Source organism: Megalobrama amblycephala, linkage group LG11 (genome assembly GCF_018812025.1).
Source record: "Megalobrama amblycephala isolate DHTTF-2021 linkage group LG11, ASM1881202v1, whole genome shotgun sequence".
NCBI classification, from domain to species: domain Eukaryota; kingdom Metazoa; phylum Chordata; class Actinopteri; order Cypriniformes; family Xenocyprididae; genus Megalobrama; species Megalobrama amblycephala.
The window spans coordinates 20,404,637-20,423,643 of record NC_063054.1 but is presented as its reverse complement, the minus strand read 5'-3'; the positions used below and the strand labels follow the sequence as shown (position 1 = coordinate 20,423,643).

Here is a 19,007-nt window from a genome sequence, read left to right as displayed (position 1 = left end):
TACTGTAGATAGACATACAGATGGATGGAATGGATGGACAATATACTGCATAACCAAATATATAATCTACTTCACCACTGATATACAATTTTCTACACCGCGTTCCAAATTATTATGCAAGTGACATATCAGTAAGGTTTCAGTACAATAAACATTCAGATTTTAGTGTTTCTAAGAAAATGTTTGTTCGTTTATTTATCCATGTCTTTTTAGATAACTGGTATCAATCTCAGACAAAATATTTGCCAGGTCTATGGAAACCCTACTTAGAGTTTGTTCCACATTATTAAGCAAGTCACAGTTCTCATGCAATATGGGGAGGAAGAAAGATCTTTCTGAAGATGAAAAACATAAAATGGTGAAATGTTGTGCAAAAGGCATGAAAACAACTAATATTGTGTGAAAACTCAATGGAGATTAGGGTTAGCACAGCAGAACTCGGTCAGATAAAGGCTTATTAATGAAAGTTCCTGTCAAAAAAATTAATTGTATTAAAAGGGCAGATATAAAAAAGCCAGTGTTGGCCATCAAACACATCAATCTCCATTGAGTTTTCACACAATATTAGTTGTTTTCATGCCTTTTGCACAACATTGCACCATTTCATGCTTTTCATCTTCAGAAAGATCTTTCTTCCTCCCCATATTGCATGAGAACTGTGACTTGCTTAATAATGTGGAACAAACTCTAAGTAGGGTTTCCATTGACCTGGCAAATTATTTTGTCTGAGATTGATACCAGTTATCTAAAAAGACATGGATAAATAAACAAACAAACATTTTCTTAGAAAAACTAAAATCTGAATGTTTATTGTACTGAAACCTTACTGATATGTCACTTGCATAATAATTTGGAACGCAGTGTATATACCGTGGATGGATGGATGGATGGATGGATGGATGGATGGATGGATGGATGAATGGACGGACGGACAGATGGACAGACAGACAGACAGATAGATAGATAGATAGGTAGGTAGGTAGATATTGTAATGTATGTTGTAGATAATAATGTGCATAATGTAGCTACACATTTGTTTCAAAACATGAGGATCAGCAGCAATTGATGATAAATTATGTTAACAATATATAATTAGACCCCACTTGAGAATGTTGATGAGTTGTGTGTAATCAAGAGACTCTTCACCCTCGTTTCATGTGGGTCTCTGAAGAGGGCCGAGTGCAGGGACATGCCTATGCTATTTGTGTCATTAAAGACGTAATACATCTGCGCAGAGGGCTGAGCGAGGATTCTTTTGTTGTCAAATTAATTCAAGGGGGACACGTTTCTGTTTATTATCCACATCCCCCATTTAGGAGTATTTTGAATATCCCATTTTCAACCCATATTTACCACTTGCATTCATTTTTATCTACTATATCATTAAATTTTTTATCTACTATATCATATCATTTTTATCTACTATATTTCAGCAGTGCTACAACTGCATCCTCCTAAACAAATTATTTCTGAGGTTGTTATATAATCACATCTGGAATTCTTAATTTCTTAATCTTAATAATTTCAGTCTTATGTACTAAAACGTAATATCAACCTCCACTTGAGAAGGGTATTTTTTCCATATGCGAAATGGTTATATTTGGTCTAGAAAAGACCAGGATGTCCGTCCTGTTTATGACATCACACTCTGGCCTAGAGTGGCTTCTGAATCTCATGAGAGCTGAGTATATCAAGCTCTACATGCTTTGGCTGCCCAAAAACAGCAGTGACATGCACTCATCCAGGATATCCTACAACAGAGTCGGAATGGTGACTCCCCTGTTTGCTTGTTTTTATTCTGCTCCATTCCAAGCCCCACATCCGTCCACTTGGTTCAAAGAGGGTTCACCGAGTGTAAGAGTATGAAGACTGTAGAATCAAAACTCCTTTCTTAACTATCTCCACAGAAAAAGACAGGGAGAGAAAGAGAGAAAAAGAAGCAGACTTTGCAGGAGACAGCGCAACAGGGGAGTGTAGTCATTGAAGCCTCATAAATATCTACAATGTCTACAGATAAGCAGAGGACCTTGTGTTCTCACGGCTGGTACTCTGCCTCACTCTAAATCAAAATCTACATAATTTCTGTCACCCTAAATGTGGTGATGAATGACCCCTTCACGAACTACAACGACCAGGACGTGACAGTATCTGAGTGGTAAAATGATGAGACAATAAAAATTTGATGCATTAGAGGCTATAGAATATATATATATATATATATATATATATATATATATATATATACACATCTGTGTATATATACACAAATATGTCTTATGATGAAAAATTTATATACCTTCAACTAAAAAAATGAAGGAAACTACTTAAAGGGTTAGTTCACCCAAAAATGAAGTACTCACCCTCATGTCGTTCCAAACCTGTAAGACCTTTGTTCATCTTCGAAACACAAATTAAGATATTTTTGATGGAATCCAAGGTTGTTTTTTTTTCCCTCATAGAAAGCAACATCATTACCACATTCAACGTCCAGAAAGATATTGTTAAAATAGTTAACGTGACTACAGTCGTGCAAACTTAATGTTATAAAGTGACGAGAACACTTTTTGTGCGCAAAAACAAAACAAAAATAACAGCTTTATTCAACAAATTTGTCTTTCCCCTATCATTCTATTTATGTTCAGCACTTCCAGGTTCTACGTCAGGAGCAGGACACAGGAGCCAGCCAATACTGAGTCAACGTTCTGACGGAGAACCTGGAAGCGCTGAACGTAAATAGTGTTGGAGAATGACAGGGGAGAGATTAATTTGTTGAATAAAGCCGTTATTTTTGTTTTTGCGCACAAAAAGTGTTCTCGTCACTTCATAACATTAAGGTTGAACCACTGTAGTCACGTTGACTATTTTAACAATGTCTTTCTGGACGGTGAATGTGGTAATTACGTTGCCTTCTATGGGGGATAAAAAAAACCTTCTCGGATTCCATCAAAAATATCTCAATTTGTGTTTCAAAGATGAACGAAGGTCTTACGGGTTTGGAACGACATGAGGGTGAGTACTTAAAGGGATAGTTCACCCAAAAATGAAAATTTGATGTTTATCTGCTTACCCCCAGAGCATCCAAGATGTAGGTGTCTTTGTTTCTTCAGTAGAACACAAATGATGATTTTTAACTCCAACCGTTGCTGTCTGTCAGTCAAATAATGCTAGTGGATGGGAACTTCTACAATAACAGTAAATAAAACTTGCTTAGACAAGTCCAAATTAAACCCTGCGGCTCGTGACGACACATTGATGTCCTAAGACACGAAACGATCGGTTTGTGTGAGAAACCGAACAGTATTTATATCATTTTTTACCTCTAATACACCACTATGTCCAACTGCATTCATCACTCGATTCGTTTGGTCTGATCGCGCTCTGACAGCGGCAGTGATGTCTAGCACTCATTGAAGTATATGCGCGAGACATCACTGCCGCTGTCAGAGCGCGATCAGACCAAACGAATCGAGTGATGAATGCAGTTGGACATAGTGGTGTATTAGAGGTAAAAAATGATATAAATACTGTTCGGTTTCTCACACAAACCGATCGTTTCGTGTCTTAAGACATCAATGTGTCGTCACGAGCCGCAGGGTTTAATTTGGATTTGTCTGTCGTGTTTTATTTACTCTTATAGTCCAAGTTCCCGCTGACTTGCATTATACCACTGACAGACGGCAGCGGTTGCAGTTAAAAATCATCATTTGTGTTCTACTGAAGAAACAAAGACACCTACATCTTGGATGCGCTGGGGGTAAGCAGATAAACATCAAATTTTCATTTTTGGGTGAACTATCCCTTTAATGACAGAAATTTCATTTTTTGGGTGAACTAACCCTTTAAGTGTATTACGATTCCACCATCGATGAGATTCCTCTACAGGGATCTGCTTAAATTTCTCATTCAGGGCCTGAAACCACAAAAAATACGACACCAGTTGACCAGTCATGTTTGGTGACCACCATTTCCAAGCCAAATGGCTCTCAGGACATGGAGTGGGCAGCCATATCCAGTTTCTCTGCCCCCGTGTGCACACCATTTCTCATTAGCATACAGATGGACAGTGTGCTGGAATCATATTGTGTGTCCTCCTGCTCTTTGTTTGCCAGTCATAACTCCAGAGGTGGGCACAATGCTCCCTGCTCTTCAAAGGGCCGGTCACACCTGGGAGTGTTCTGAGAAAGGGAGTAGGCACCCATAGCCAGCTGCACAGATGGCCTCTCACGCTAAAGCACAATGGGCGAGCTGTAAGAGGTCCATGTGTCGGGTTACATATGAAAGTGCTCGCAAAACTCTGGACGAATTTGGGAGCTATGACGCGTAAGAGGACCTCATTACTATTTCATCATCAGTAGTGACATAGTGGAAACATCATGTTGTGATGGTGCATGGTAGGGTTTCACATTACCTGCAAACAGTAATTTACACTAACTAACGCACTCTTTATGGCTTTCTCAGATATTAGGGTCAATGTCAAATAAAAGTGTTCATCATAAAAAAGGAAAAATCTTTTAAAAAGTTCTTAGAAATACATTTTTGTTCATTCTTGTTGGTTTCATATGGCTTTTATACCTTTTTCCAAGAAAAAAATGTCATGGTGTAACCATCAAGAAATATATTTTATTTAATATATGCACATTTAAATAATAATATAATAATATACCCATCTTAATCAATATTATATATATATATATATATATATATATATATATATATATATATAGAGAGAGAGAGAGAGAGAGAGAGAGAGAGAGACTAAGATGGGTATATTATTATACCCATGTGTGTGTGTGTGTGTGAGTGTGTGATTTGTCAAAAATTCTCTACCTTTATCTTTAAAAAGGTAAAACTTTTTAAATACTTTAAATTAATTCATTGTTGTAGGGAATTTTAGGGAGTCACACCACATTGGGCCCTATTTTAACAATCTAAGCACATGGTCTGAAGTGTATGGTGCAGGTAAGGGAATGTCTGAATCCACTTTTGTTAGTTTAACTATGAAAAAAATGGTGGGTTGTACCTTGTCTCTTAATGATGTTTTATTAACGTAGTTCAGGAGGAACAAAGTCAAATAAGTTATCCAACTATCACATCATCTCAACCAGCTGTCAACAATCAGTAATCAACATATCTACCCAATCAGAATGAGTACAGGCATATATATAACCACAGTCAACTCACCCATGAATCCTCAACAATTTTCAGCATCCCTCCACCACCCCGTCTCCTCACACTCACTTGGTTACTTCCTAACCTAAATAGGGGGGGTGGGGGTACTCTGTGTTCGGGCCAAATAAAAAAGCTCGGAGCCCTCTCCCCGGACAGCATGCCAAAAACAATTACCATTTATTTTATCTGACTTATTTGTAAGTGTGAACTCGTGAAATGAGTCATGGGTGTGTTTTGGGCAATAAACCAGAGTATCATCTCCCATTCTCTTTAAAAGCCAGGTGCGCTTGCACCATGGCAAATTGCTATTTACATGGCAGAATATAGACACCCCCAACCTGACAAGTCAGTTTAAATACATGTGTGTATTGCCCCGACTGGTCAAATAATTAGCCAATTTCATTCGTCATTACTGCAAAAATTACTGCACCACTGACTTTGGACCAGTTTTTTTTTTTTTGGGCAATGCCACAGTCGTTTTCAGTTGCCTCAAAATAGCAACATGCCAACAATGCACCTGAACACACCTTTATGATAAAATATCATATAATTTAGTACAATTACATAAAGTAGTATAATGTTTATATGATATTTTAAGAAACTTAAGTCAGTCAGCAGGGATCATCTCTATAATATTTCCTGTTTTATTTATTTTTTTCTGCATGTTGGTTGGATCACATGACTTGTTTTTTTCATTTAAAAGAAATAATAATAAAAGATCAAGCCAAATTACTTCTACGACTATATACACTTTCTTTTCAAGAATTTTATTCTTTTAATAAGACTTCATTACAGTATCATGTCAGTCATCAACCTGACTTTTTTTTTACTTTATGCCCCATAAAACTGTTAAAATAAATTCCTATTTAGAAATTAAAAGCATGCTCATCGTTGCATTTATAATTTTAAAGTTAATAAATGTGTATCATGCTATTGACATAACGTGATTTGATAAAACTGAGTAAAAATGTGCTCGGAAAGTGCAATAACAGATGTTCAGTTGATGAAGAATACTACCATATCCCTTTTATAGCTGAAGGTTAGCATATGCTCTGAGAGGCAAACAGACAGACAGGATGACTTGCATCTCATTGAACAAAACCCTGAGGGGGTGTTCCATGACCTGTTACCATCTCGTTCCCCGGCAACAAGTTCTTCAAGCAGTGCTGGTTGTACTATTTAATTTTTTTTTTTTTCTTTAAATGCTGTAGGTGGATTGGAAGTCAAGTCACAATTCATCCACCCCTTCCAAGAAACTCAGCCTTCGGGTCTGCAATGATAACATCTGTATGTATACCTCCGTCCAGGAACTCACAGCATCCTTTTCATTGCAATGCACCCCAAGGAACTTTGCATATACAGTGAGGAGATAACACAACATACTTTAGGAATATTTTAACAGAAGCACGTCAGTGCGGGTGATCCATAGCCACAGGCAGTGTAAAAAGAAGCCCTTATCTGTAACACAAACCCACATGCTGATCATGCAATGCTCATGAAGCTGGTGTAGCTTGAAAGAGAAAACAAATGATCACTTACATGTCAGATTCAGAGTGCCCTGCCCTGAGGCTTTGGAAGCAGAGTGAAAGTGAAAGCAAGACTTACTGGAAGCCAGGTAGTCTCAGCAGAACAATTTGGGAAATGACTCCATAACAGGCAAAGAAGTGATGATGCCATGAAAACTGAAAATGAAATATGATTATTAGTCCAAAGGTCCAAATACAACTAATATTAAAGAAATAAAATAGCAGTTCTGATGCACAGATGCAAAAATACTCTGATGATTATATGATTGGAGAATAATTCTTTAGACACTGACAGATGGTAATTGGTGCTATAACTATAAAAAGACTACCTGCAGATTTCTTGCCACAGGCTATGTTTGAGCGGTGAGCCTTGGGAGGAAATGACAGGAAGGTGGCACAGTCCCTTGACTCCTGCAAATCTCAATTTGTGTACTGTTTACAAGTATTTTGCTCTGGCAGCTCAGCTTGGCTTTATAGACTCATCTAACACAGTCATCCTCCATTAAGTGCCTTATTCAGCCAGTCAAATCATATTTTACTGACATTTTATGCAATTTATAAGCAAGAAAAGGAATGCTGGACTGTTGCCATAAAGTTTATATTTCCTTAGGAGCGACGCAACGAGATTCCAGCGGAAGCAATTTGTCTGTCCGCACCGCACCAAACGCCAGAATAGGGCGTGGTGCAACGCAAAAACACACTCAATCAGAACAGGGCTGCGTTCAGCCCCGACAAAACGTTGCAACACGTTTTTAAACGGAAACGGTGGTGCGTTGAACACCCTGTTCTGATGACGCAAGAGTTGCAACTATGGCCTAGTCCACATGTACATGGGTATTTTTATAAACTGAGTCTTTCCTCCTTAGCTTTAAAAAAAAAATCGTGTCCACACAAGCACGTTTAAAAAAAAAAAAAAAAAAAAAAAAAAAAAACGTCCACATGAAAACGCAAAAACAAGCCATGCTGGCCAATCAGAAGCCTGGAAAGAAGTTTATTACTGGTTCTGGTAGGCTATAACGTTGTCATTTTATTAAGCATTTTATTACTATAATTATTATTATTAATTACATAAACCAGAACAATGCAATGCAACACATTCATTCAAAGAAAAACAAAACAAAACAAAACAAAACAAAAAATATTGTCATATGCCATGACTGGGATATTATAAAACGCTTAACGTGAAAAACGCTTAACATGGCTTAATACTAAAACAGTGATATTAAAAGACCAAACTCAGTAAACATCATACTTTGTACAGCAAAGCAGATGAGCCCAGAATATGAACGCAATGTGTTTAAAGGGTTAGCTCACCCAAAAATGAAAATAATGTCATTTATTACTCACCCTCATGCCGTTCCACACCCATAAGACCTTCGTTAGTCTTCGGAACGCAAATTAAGATATTTTTGTTGAAATCCGATGGCTCAGTGAGGCCTGCATAGCCAGCAATGACATTTTCTCTCTCAAGATCCATTAATGTACTAAAAACATATTTAAATCAGTTCATGTGAGTACAGTGGTTTAATATTAATATTATAAAGCGACGAGAATATTTTTTGTGCACCAAAAAAACAAAATAACTTATATAGTGATGGCCAATTTCAAAACACTGCTTCATGAAGCTTCGGAGCGTTATGAATCTTTTGTGTCGAATCAGCGGTCGACATAAAGGATCGACACAAAAGACTTATAACACTCCGAAGCTTAATGAAGCAGTGTTTTGAAATCGGCCATCACTATATAAGTTATTTTGTTTTTTGGCGCACCAAAAATATTCTCGTCGATTTATAATATTAATATTGAACCACTGTACTCACATGAACTGATTTAAATATGTACAAAATAAATAGGTAAAAATAAACCTCTGGAATATGTTGTCAATTTTTATATTCTATAGGTTTTATATTTTTTATATTCTATATAAATGTTTTATTTATAGGTAAAAGTTTTCAAATTGAATCCCATCTTTTAAAAAAATCTTTTTCAAAATTAAATTAAGACTCTTCTCTTCTAAAATATATTTGCTTTATAAAGAACAAAAAAAAAAAAAAACTAAATTGAATATTATGATTTTTTGATCGTGAATTATGTTTTTGTTTTCTTATTTCTTGTAACTTTTCATGAAATTGTTGTAAGATATGCCATTTTTTTTTTTTTAAAGATTGTTTGCTATTGAAGGGGTGAGTTTTTCCTCTCTTTTTTCCCCTTTATTTGAGGAGAGCAAAAGTGGTTACATGTGGTTCTTGCATTGGCAAGAAAATTACAAGTCAAAAGTGATAATGTATCAGAACTAAATCTGATTAGCTTGATTCACACCAAATGTTAAAAATGTTTCAGTTTACGTACTTTCCCACAGTAAATGTTCCATGGTGGTTCTTAAAAAGGATACGTTTAACTATGAAACATTATGCAGCTAAAGATCACATCATCTGCAAATAAACTCAGGGGGCTGTAAGTTATTAAAACATAACTGTGGCTTGCATATAAGAACAATATGGACTACCTTTAAAGCCCAAAACAGAAAACAACAGGCCTTAATTAATCAGCCTCCTGCCTGGCGTGACAGAGCTCCCGGAGGATGTCTGAATATTCCCTACTGAAGCTCAGCCCTGTCAAACCACACAGCAAATCAGTCCTGCCGTACTGCTAGAAGCAAGATCGGCACATTACAGAGTCTGTAGCTGACATCAAGATGGGGCAAGTTCACATAAACACTCAACTGTGCCATTAATGCATTAAGCTTGTATTATCTACAGTGAATCTTATCAGCTGCACTTGGTTTGTGGAGCAGGATGGGGGAGTGATGACAGATCAGGAGTTCATGGAAATGGAAGTGCCCTTTCCTTCAGGGGAGGGAAAGATCGGAACCTGCATGAAATTTAGAAGCTGCCGCTCAATGTGAGCTGAAATGTTGACCTCACCTCCTCATCAAGAACATTGTTGTTACATTTACTTCCACGTAGATGATTTATGAATGCACTGACAGTGAAGAATAACATTAAGAGTGAACAACTCCTTAAAAGTCAACGCATGTGTTAAGAAGTGGAAAAACGAAAGGTTTTTGTTAGGAAATGTAACTGGTTGAAATGGAAAACAAAACCCACACCTTCCTGGATACGAGAATCTCTTGAACGGCATGCCCACATGTAACAGAGCTTTCAGCAGATTTTCATTTACTGTTACTGGAAGCTCAGCAAATTAACAGGTGGAGTCAATCTTATATGCAAATTATGCGAAACTATAAAAAAAACAACTGACTGAAGAAATTGGTAGCCTTAAGATATACCGGTTAGTAAAGATTGTTCACAACAAAGATATTTTGGAAGCCAGTTTCTGCCTGTTACACTGTGAGGGAGGGGGGGATGCACTTCAAAATTACTATTAATTTTTTTAGGGGTACATCTTTTTAAACCCTATAAAGCCTACTGTATTTGATATGCAACTTTCTAAGGCCTCTAAATGATCAACATGCTAAGGCCCCGTTTACAATAGTGCGTTTACTTTTTAAAACGCACAAGTTTAGCTACGGTTACGCCTGTCATTTACACTATGCCGGAGTTTACGAACCTCGAAAACGGAGACTTCCGAAAACGCTGCTGACCCTGTTTTAGTTTGAAAACGCCGGGGTTGTGTTTCAGTATAAACAGACCAAAACGGACTTTTGAAAACGATGGCATGGCTGCCACGTTTGCTCTGCATATATGGATATATCCTTGACGACCGTGTAAACAATAACATGGAAACTGAATTGCAATCTTTGCTGGCTTTGTTGTAATTTTTAGCAGCCATTGTGCAGTTAAACTCTGCATTTTTTTTTCAAATACTGCGGCTGAGTACATGCGCAAGAAGCAACTGTTTACACTTGTACGCGCATGCCCAGTGTACATGAACGGTCATGTGACATGCGTTTTTGGCTGTGTAGTGTAGACGGAGTTTGTTTCTGAAACGCTGTGGAAACGCTGCTGCTCCCGGCCACTTTCCAGAAGAAGGGGGAGCTTTAACAGCACGCACTTTAGTTGCTCAACAACAACAAAGCTGGAGAATCTCACACAGCCAAAATGACGATTGTTAGTAACTTATTGCTCAGCCTTACATTGGTCAAACTGGAGTCAGACACTGATGGAGAGACTCAGGAAAAAGTTACAACTTTTAGAATGCATCTGGATGTTTCTGAATGGTTAGTGGATACATTTATGTGTTACTGTGGAGTTGATTCAACTCATCAACTAGCATGTGCCGCCATGTTAATCTTTGTGTAAATCCAGAGTTGAAATGACTCTCGTTTGTGAAGCGGTCTGGTGTAAAATAACAGCATGGCAACGACACTACTACAACTCTTCCTCTTCTCTAAAGCAGCCCAAAATGGCCTCACCTGCTTTGTTGCGTGTTCTCGGGGGCAGGGTTTATATAAATTTTAGGGTTAGTGAGGGTTAGTTAGCCATTTTTTGTAGTCCTTTAAAAGTGATTTCTGTAAAAGAAAATGCCATTTGCATTAAACTTTGAGCGTTGTAACTTTGCAGATGTTGTTTATGCTCAAACAGCAACATTACACACTAACCAAAGTTAAAAAAGTGAAATCATAATTTTATCTTATTTGAACTACATTACAAGCTATTTCTTTTCTCTTTTTTTTTGGCCATATAAATATCAGCAATTGAACCAAATTTATTAGTTCCATGATCTCTTATATCACACTATATGAGCCATACAATCCTGGTTTAATATTCAACAAAAAACAAATGCATAATTTTAAATATTGTTTTTTTAATATACAAACCCAATTCCAAAAAAGCTGGGACACTGTACAAATTGTGAATAAAAACCGAATGCAATGATGTGGAAGTTTCAAATTTCAATATTTTATTCAGAATACAACATGGATGACATATCAAATGTTTAAACTGAGAAAATGTATCATTTTAAGGGAAAAATAAGTTGATTTTAAATTTCATGGCATCAACACATCTCAAAAAAGTTAGGACAAGGCCATGTTTACCACTGTGTGGCATCCCCTCTTTTTATAACAGTATGCAAACTTCTGGGGACTGAGGAGACAAGTTGCTCAAGTTTAGGAATAGGAATGTTGTCCCATTCTTGTCTAATACAGGCTTCTAGTTGCTCAACTGTCTTAGGTCTTCTTTGTCGCATCTTCCTCTTTATGATGCGCCAAATGTTTTCTATGGGTGAAAGATCTGGACTGCAGGCTGGCCATTTCAGTACCCGGATCCTTCTTCTACGCAGCCATGATGTTGTAATTGATGCAATATGTGGTCTGGCATTGTCATGTTGGAAAATGCAAGGTCTTCCCTGAAAGAGACGACATCTGGATGGGAGCATATGTTGTTCTAGGACTTGGATATACCTTTCAGCATTGATGGTGCCTTTCCAGATGTGTAAGCTGCCCATGCCACACGCACTCATGCAACCCCATACCATCAGAGATGCAGGCTTCTGAACTGAGCGCTGATAACAACTTGGGTTGTCCTTGTTCTCTTTAGTCTGGATGACATGGCATCCCAGTTTTCCAAAAAGAACTTCAAATTTTGATTCGTCTGACCACAGAACAGTTTTCCACTTTGCCACAGTCCATTTTAAATTAGCCTTGGCCCAGAGAAAACGCCTGCGCTTCTGGATCATGTTTAGATATGGCTTCTTTTTTGACCTATAGAGTTTTAGCCGGCAACGGCAAATGGCACGGTGGATTGTGTTCACCGACAATGTTTTCTGGAAGTATTCCTGAGCCCATGTTGTGATTTCCATTACAGTAGCATTCCTGTATGTGATGCAGTGCCGTCTAAGGGCCCGAAGATCACGGGCATCCAGTATGGTTTTCCGGCCTTGACCCTTACGCACAGAGATTGTTCCAGATTCTCTGAATCTTTGGATGATATTATGTAGATGATGATAACTTCAAACTCTTTGCAATTTTTCTCTGAGAAACTCCTTTCTGATATTGCTCCACTATTTTTGCCGCAGCATTGGGGGAATTGGTGATCCTCTGCCCATCTTGACCTCTGAGAGACACTGCCACTCTGAGAGGCTCTTTTTATACCCAATCATGTTGCCAATTGACCTAATAAGTTGCAAATTGGTCCTCCAGCTGTTCCTTATATGTACATTTAACTTTTCCGGCCTACCTATTGCTACCTGTCCCAACTTTTTTGGAATGTGTAGCTCTCATGAAATCCAAAATGAGCCAATATTTGGCATGCCATTTCAAAATGTCTCACTTTCAACATTTGATATGTTATCTATATACTATTGTGAATAAAATATAAGTTTATGAGATTTGTAAATTATTGCATTCCTTTTTTATTCACAATTTGTACACTGTCCCAACTTTTTTGGAATCGGGTTTGTAGATTCTAAAGGCTTAATAAACGATTACATTTAAAATAAAGATTTATCTATTATTTTATGTCAGGCTTTACAGGGTTAATGATGAAAAATGTCTGACTGCACCTGAAACACAACTGAGGAAAAATCTTCATGTAAATTTGTCCCACCCTCACAATTAATTTCTATTAGCAAGTTAGGGTTTATATGAAATAATCATCACATCTCTAGAGTGGTTGTCGATTCATTACATTAAATGTACAACAAACAAGCCAAACAAATGAACAATTGTTTCGTATTGATAATGTATTCAGTCTGCGTACAGTGCACAAGCCCTTTGTGGGTCATCTGAACAAAGCCTTCAGTAAATCAAGAAGCATAGAAAACACGCTTAAGTGCCCTTGCAATGTCTTCTCCTCTCCCCTGCCTCACAGATCACACTCATTGTGTGTCTTGTTGTGAGGCGTGCGGTTGCTATAGCAAAGTCGTGGTAGTTGCACTTAGTTACTTAATGCTATTATTTGTGACCCCCTCACCCCCTCACCCACCCACCTGTCCCTCCTCCACAATCCCTCGCCCCGGACATCCGTCAGTAAGGCTGTCTAATGATTACCAATGTGCCTAAAAAGAGCAGAGACGAAAACAAACATTACCTTGACAACTCAACTCCTCTCAAATCTCTACATGACGAAGAGCGCTCTGACCCCTAGAGAGCTCTGGATGAGAAGTTCTTGACAAATTGTCCCTCAGCTTGAATGAAAACATCAAGCACATGAAAGCCAGATTGTAACCAAAAGGTGACATGAGGGCAAGTGGAGTGGATTTCGCCATTGGTTGAATGTATTATTTATCAGTCATTAACTGTAACACTTTACAGTTGATTTTGGACAGATATTGACTGAGATTGACAGATGAAAGTAGAGACTCCATGACCTAAGGCAGGAACCTTTTTATTCATTTAAACTGAATGCAGATCAATGTAATACAGAGTGCACATGCAATATTTCATTTTTGAAATATATATATATATTTTCAAATGTCAAAAGATACGTAATTGTATATATATATATATATTATATATATTGAAATATATATATATATATATATATATATATTCGCTCGAGGTGCCATAAATTAAAACAATCAGTAAACAAATGTTGTGATATCCCCAAAAAAAGAAAAAAGAAAAAAAAAAGAGATATAAAGACATTAAAACACCTCTTGAAATACTGAGTCTGAAAATCAAGCATTAGTAACAGTGGCACATGACAATAAAACAATAATTTATTAATTTTTAAAAGAAACAAAGCCCTATCCTGAGATAAACGTACAAAACACTCAAACAAGTTCAGAGTTAATTTTATAAGAAGAGATTAAGAAAATGAGGGAATGATATCTGAGGCATTGTGATAAGAAATAATGCTCCCAAAACAAATGCATAATTCTTAAATGTCTCATTTGCATACTTTAAAAGGAGCGCTCAAAGTTAAAAACACTGCCATTTTTGACCAAACCAATCCTGTTTGTCCTTTTCCACATCACTCGTTTTGACTGATTATATGAACATGGTAACTTGTGAATTAGCACATTGACCATATGTATTGATAAAGTTATAACACTCATCAATCACAGAATATAGACCAAGTACAGTGATAGGACAGAGGAAATGCTTTACAATAAGATCCAATCAGCTAACAATATAGAATTTATTTAATATGGCGGTGATAGTTGTCAAGACAAGAACAACGATAGCATTAACAAATGTTTGTGCACTTCAACATCCTTCACAAAATAATTAAGCCAACAAGATATAGGAAAAAAAACGATTGATTGATTGATCGATCGATCGATTGAAATTTAACTAGTGAATGCTTTGTGCTTAAGAGAATTTGAACTGAACTAAATAGAGTATCTGATTCAGAAAGCTTCAGCTCACCTTTAAATGTTTGTAAGTAAAGTTGCAAGCAGCCTCTCAAATCTTGGAGGTATCATGAAGAATATTGAGGGTATATTGATTATATTCAAGCATTTATAGTCATCACCCTATATATTCATACAGTAAACCGCAACAGCAATACAAATATTTTTCAAGTATAGTATTCAATGGATTTTAGAAAGCCACTACTTTTTGTTCCTGTGACTTTAGGAGGTACCAAGTCTTTTGACACTATATGGTATTTGAAAATATTTTCTAAAATATTTTCAGCAGGCAAGCTCATGCACTCCTAATATATTCTATTCCATAAGTTCTGAAAGAATTCAGAATGTTGTTACAGTTAAGATTATGATTATGGCAAAGCAGCTTTAAACCTGTAGTACTAACACTGTACTCATACTTTAGGTTTTTGTAGTAGATATTTCATAAATTCTGTGCAAAAAACACACTCAGAATATCAACTTAACGTTAAGCGGCAATAAAAAACACCTCAGTATTTTTCAGCATTGTCACGAACCCTGAATGTCCCAAAGTCAGCTTTGGACCTGAGATATATGCAAGAGCGTAACTGATTCTCTTTGTCAATGATTGTTTTAAAGAAGTGGCTCATTTGGGTAGCTGCCTGTGTTGTTTACATATAATTCACATTAATTATTGTTATTATTTACTTGCTTATTTAAATGAATGTTATTCTTCTAAACTGCAAAATTGGAATATGGCTATATACGGTCACTTTCTGACCTCATTGTACAGCTTCAAACGTGAATGATCCAGGTCTGATGTTCTCTCTCTGATGGTATCAACACAGTCTTTCAGATCTTGCCCTCTCATATTAGAGTGGAAGAGATCACCATTACAAAGTCTTTAAGGGCTGTGGTGCGATTTCAAATGGCTGGCTGAAATTCCTGACATGTTAAAAACAAAGCATTCGGTTACACAAAACAAACTCACAATGAACCTCTTCAGTTCTATGGTTAACCGATTGGGATGTGTTAGCTCCCGTGGAAAGCAAATAGCACACGAGTGCAGCTTCATTTTGAAATAAGACAATAGCTATAACCACAACAAACAGATAAAAGTGTAAGAAATAACAAAAAAATTAACAGTTAGTGATCATTTTGAATACTATATATAAAAATGTATGTAATGACTTGTATTTCAGAGGATGGCTTGGAACCGTTATGTTAGACATTGGTGGAGATCTTGTACTTCGGTGACATGTTGCTGTGGAACCAGATGAAGCTGAAAATGACACCCATTGTTTTCGGGAGGCTCTCGTCAAAGGCGAAGGTCATAGCTTCGTGCAGGGGAACTTTGACCACCTCGATCAATTCGCCCTCTTGGGGTTTACCTCCTCCCTCTCCGACGCGATTCTCTTCGGACACCTCAGCGTAGAACATGGTCTGCTTCGATCCAGTCACTCCGACTCCTGACCTGTGGGGAGGAAAGCAACAAGGGACTCAGGACACTCGATGATGACATGGCAAAAAGAGCAATTTGAGAACGCACAAACCTGGGGACACTTTAGTTTTCCTTTACAAGACACTGCAGCTATAAACTATTAAGCTAAAGAAGCCACATGTTGGCTAAATAAATGCGAATGTTGTTTCATTTAATCCTTATTTCGAATGTTACTGAAATAAAATCTTGACAAATAGCTTAGTACATACAGTATTTACATGATTTAAGCTACAGAAGTGTAGCTTCTTAGCTTAAATAGCTTTAGTGTTGGCTAAATAAATGCTAATGCTAAATACAACCACTGTAAGATTTTAGTTGACCTAATTTTATTGAAATGTAACCTTGATAAATAGCTTATTAAATTTTTAACATGATTTAAGCTAAAGCTGTTTTTGCTAAATAAAAGCTAACGCTAATAATTGTAGTTAGAATTTATTCCTGATTTGAAATATTGAAATGTAACCTTGACAAACAGCTTAATACATTTTTAGTATGATTTAAGCTAAAAGAAGCTGCTATTTTTTTGCTAATTAAATGCTACTACTAAATACAGTTCAAATTTTATTCCTGATCTGAAATGTAACCTTGACAAATAGCTTAGTATCTTTTTAACACTATTTAAGCTAAAGCCACATTTTTGCTAAATGCTAATGCTAAGATTTGAAATGTTGACAAACAGCGTAGTACATTTTTAACATAATTTGAGCTAAAGAAGCTAAATAAAAAGGTTAAATTCTGTACCATTGTTGTCAGATTGAACTTCTGATTTGAAATGTTATTGGTTTGTGATCTTGACAAATAGCTTTTAGTAATTTCAAATAGAACTGTATTGTAATGTACCTGAATGCTTATTACCATCTTGGAAACTAGTTGCCAAGGGGTGTTACCAAAATGGCCGGCATGTGAACTGGCTACCATTAAAGTCACATAATGAACAAAAATAAATTATGCTACATGAAAATAATTCCCATCCATTCAATGATGATTTAAAACCCATTAGAGATTTATAGATGAGGATTTGGAAAAATCCTCCATTCAGGAAGCTCTTGTGAAATAGTTATTGTACAATGAAGACTAGGTAAGGACAAAGGGGGTCTACTGCGAGAACCTGAAGACATGAAGCAAGACCTCTCATACCTTAATAGACAGCAAACTGGTAAGCGCCACTGTGACTGAGGCGTTACCTCACCTGAGACTCAGTCATGGAGACATCACCATGGAGATCTTCCTAACACCATGAGAGCATTACAGAAATGGGAAGCTTGCAAAAGCCCCTTCTTTTCTTAGTATTTTGCAGTCTGAAACAGATTTTTTGAAATGAGCTCATGAAATATGGAAGAAAATTACAAGGCCATGATGCCTGCGTACCATCGAAGTGATGGATGATGGCCCGGGGAGGTAAAAATGGAACAAGCCCCAGCAATCACTTTCTAGGATGAGTTTAAACTAACCACAATGAGTGCGTTGCAAAACATGACTCTACATCCGAGAGGATGCATTTAAAGAGAATCACCAGGACACCAATGGGTCTGTCCCCAATGAAAAATGGGCATCTATGCTGACACCCACTCCTCAAAGAATGGAGACAAGATGTGACAAAATAAGTATTCTGAAGCCTGTCTGGGGCACTTATAAGCCCAGAAGATATAATTTTCTAATAAATCTTTGGACGATTCCAGTTTCATATGGTCTCAACACAAAATATTGAATACAGTTTCTCCCTTTCTTTAGGAGAAAGTTTAGGAGGTAGTTTCACAATAAAAATGTCAGTTTAACTTTATTATGCTGATAGTCAAGAATGTTAATTCACACATACATTTTGCAAACTTGTTTGTAAACGCAATGCAAATTACTCCTGTTCCTTCAGTACTGCCCAAAATAATTTGGCTTAATTTCTGTGATACTAGCCCAAAGACAATAGAATAACACAAGACGCGTCACTCATATTGTTTTGAATGGGAGAAAGTGCAACACGCAATATGGCAGAATAAGTCCCGCCTTCTAAATAAGAGCCGATCGCTGATTGGTAAAGTCATCGTGTCACTGCAGCAGCTGTTAGAAGCTCCGGTTCCTATAGAAACAGTCAGATGCGTGCCTCCAAAATGAGACACAAGAGACGTGCACTTTAGGACTGTGCATGCGCATTAGCTTGATCCAGCCTGACAAATACCGTATTTTTTGTCATGATTCAAGTGTTTAGAATAAAAATGTATGAGACAGTTGTTGTCAGATTTCATTGGTGATTTCAAATATGAAATTTAATCGAAAGCTTGGCAAAAAGCTTTGGAGAATTTGATGTTTCCCCATTCAAAGAGATAGGAGCTGCACTTGCATGCCCGAGAGGCGTTTCAAAGATGGCCGCCGAGTGAAATGACTTGTCTTAAAGGGACTTTGTACTAGCCTCAGCAAACAGAATTGGAAAAATGATGACATAAACAATGTTTTGATAGAGCCACAGTGCTTACAATTTTTGGGAGAATCAACAAATGGCTTACTTAGATGTCTATGCAAGTTGGGATACAGCTCAATATTTTCTAAAAATACATACTTCATCTTTAAAAGTCTATCTGACTATG

General features: G+C 37.0%; 1 protein-coding gene and 1 long non-coding RNA gene across 3 annotated transcripts in view; both read right to left on the bottom strand.

Moving 5' to 3' along the window:
- Positions 1-4,889: 4,889 nt before the first annotated feature.
- Positions 4,890-7,540, bottom strand: LOC125278748. The gene is made up of 3 exons (XR_007187257.1): positions 7,025-7,540; positions 6,709-6,851; positions 4,890-6,627 (listed from the first exon to the last, which is right to left on the bottom strand). It is a non-coding gene; the product is annotated as an uncharacterized LOC125278748 (long non-coding RNA).
- Positions 7,541-14,716: 7,176 nt separating this feature from the next.
- The window catches only part of nudt14 (nudix (nucleoside diphosphate linked moiety X)-type motif 14), a 51,348-nt gene continuing 47,057 nt past the window's right edge, over positions 14,717-19,007 (bottom strand). For both annotated transcript variants that reach the window (XM_048206644.1, XM_048206643.1), the window contains one exon: positions 14,717-16,404. In XM_048206644.1, coding sequence (XP_048062601.1) covers positions 16,155-16,404 — 250 coding nt within the window. In that variant the 3' untranslated portion in view covers positions 14,717-16,154. The remainder of the gene's footprint in view (positions 16,405-19,007) is intronic.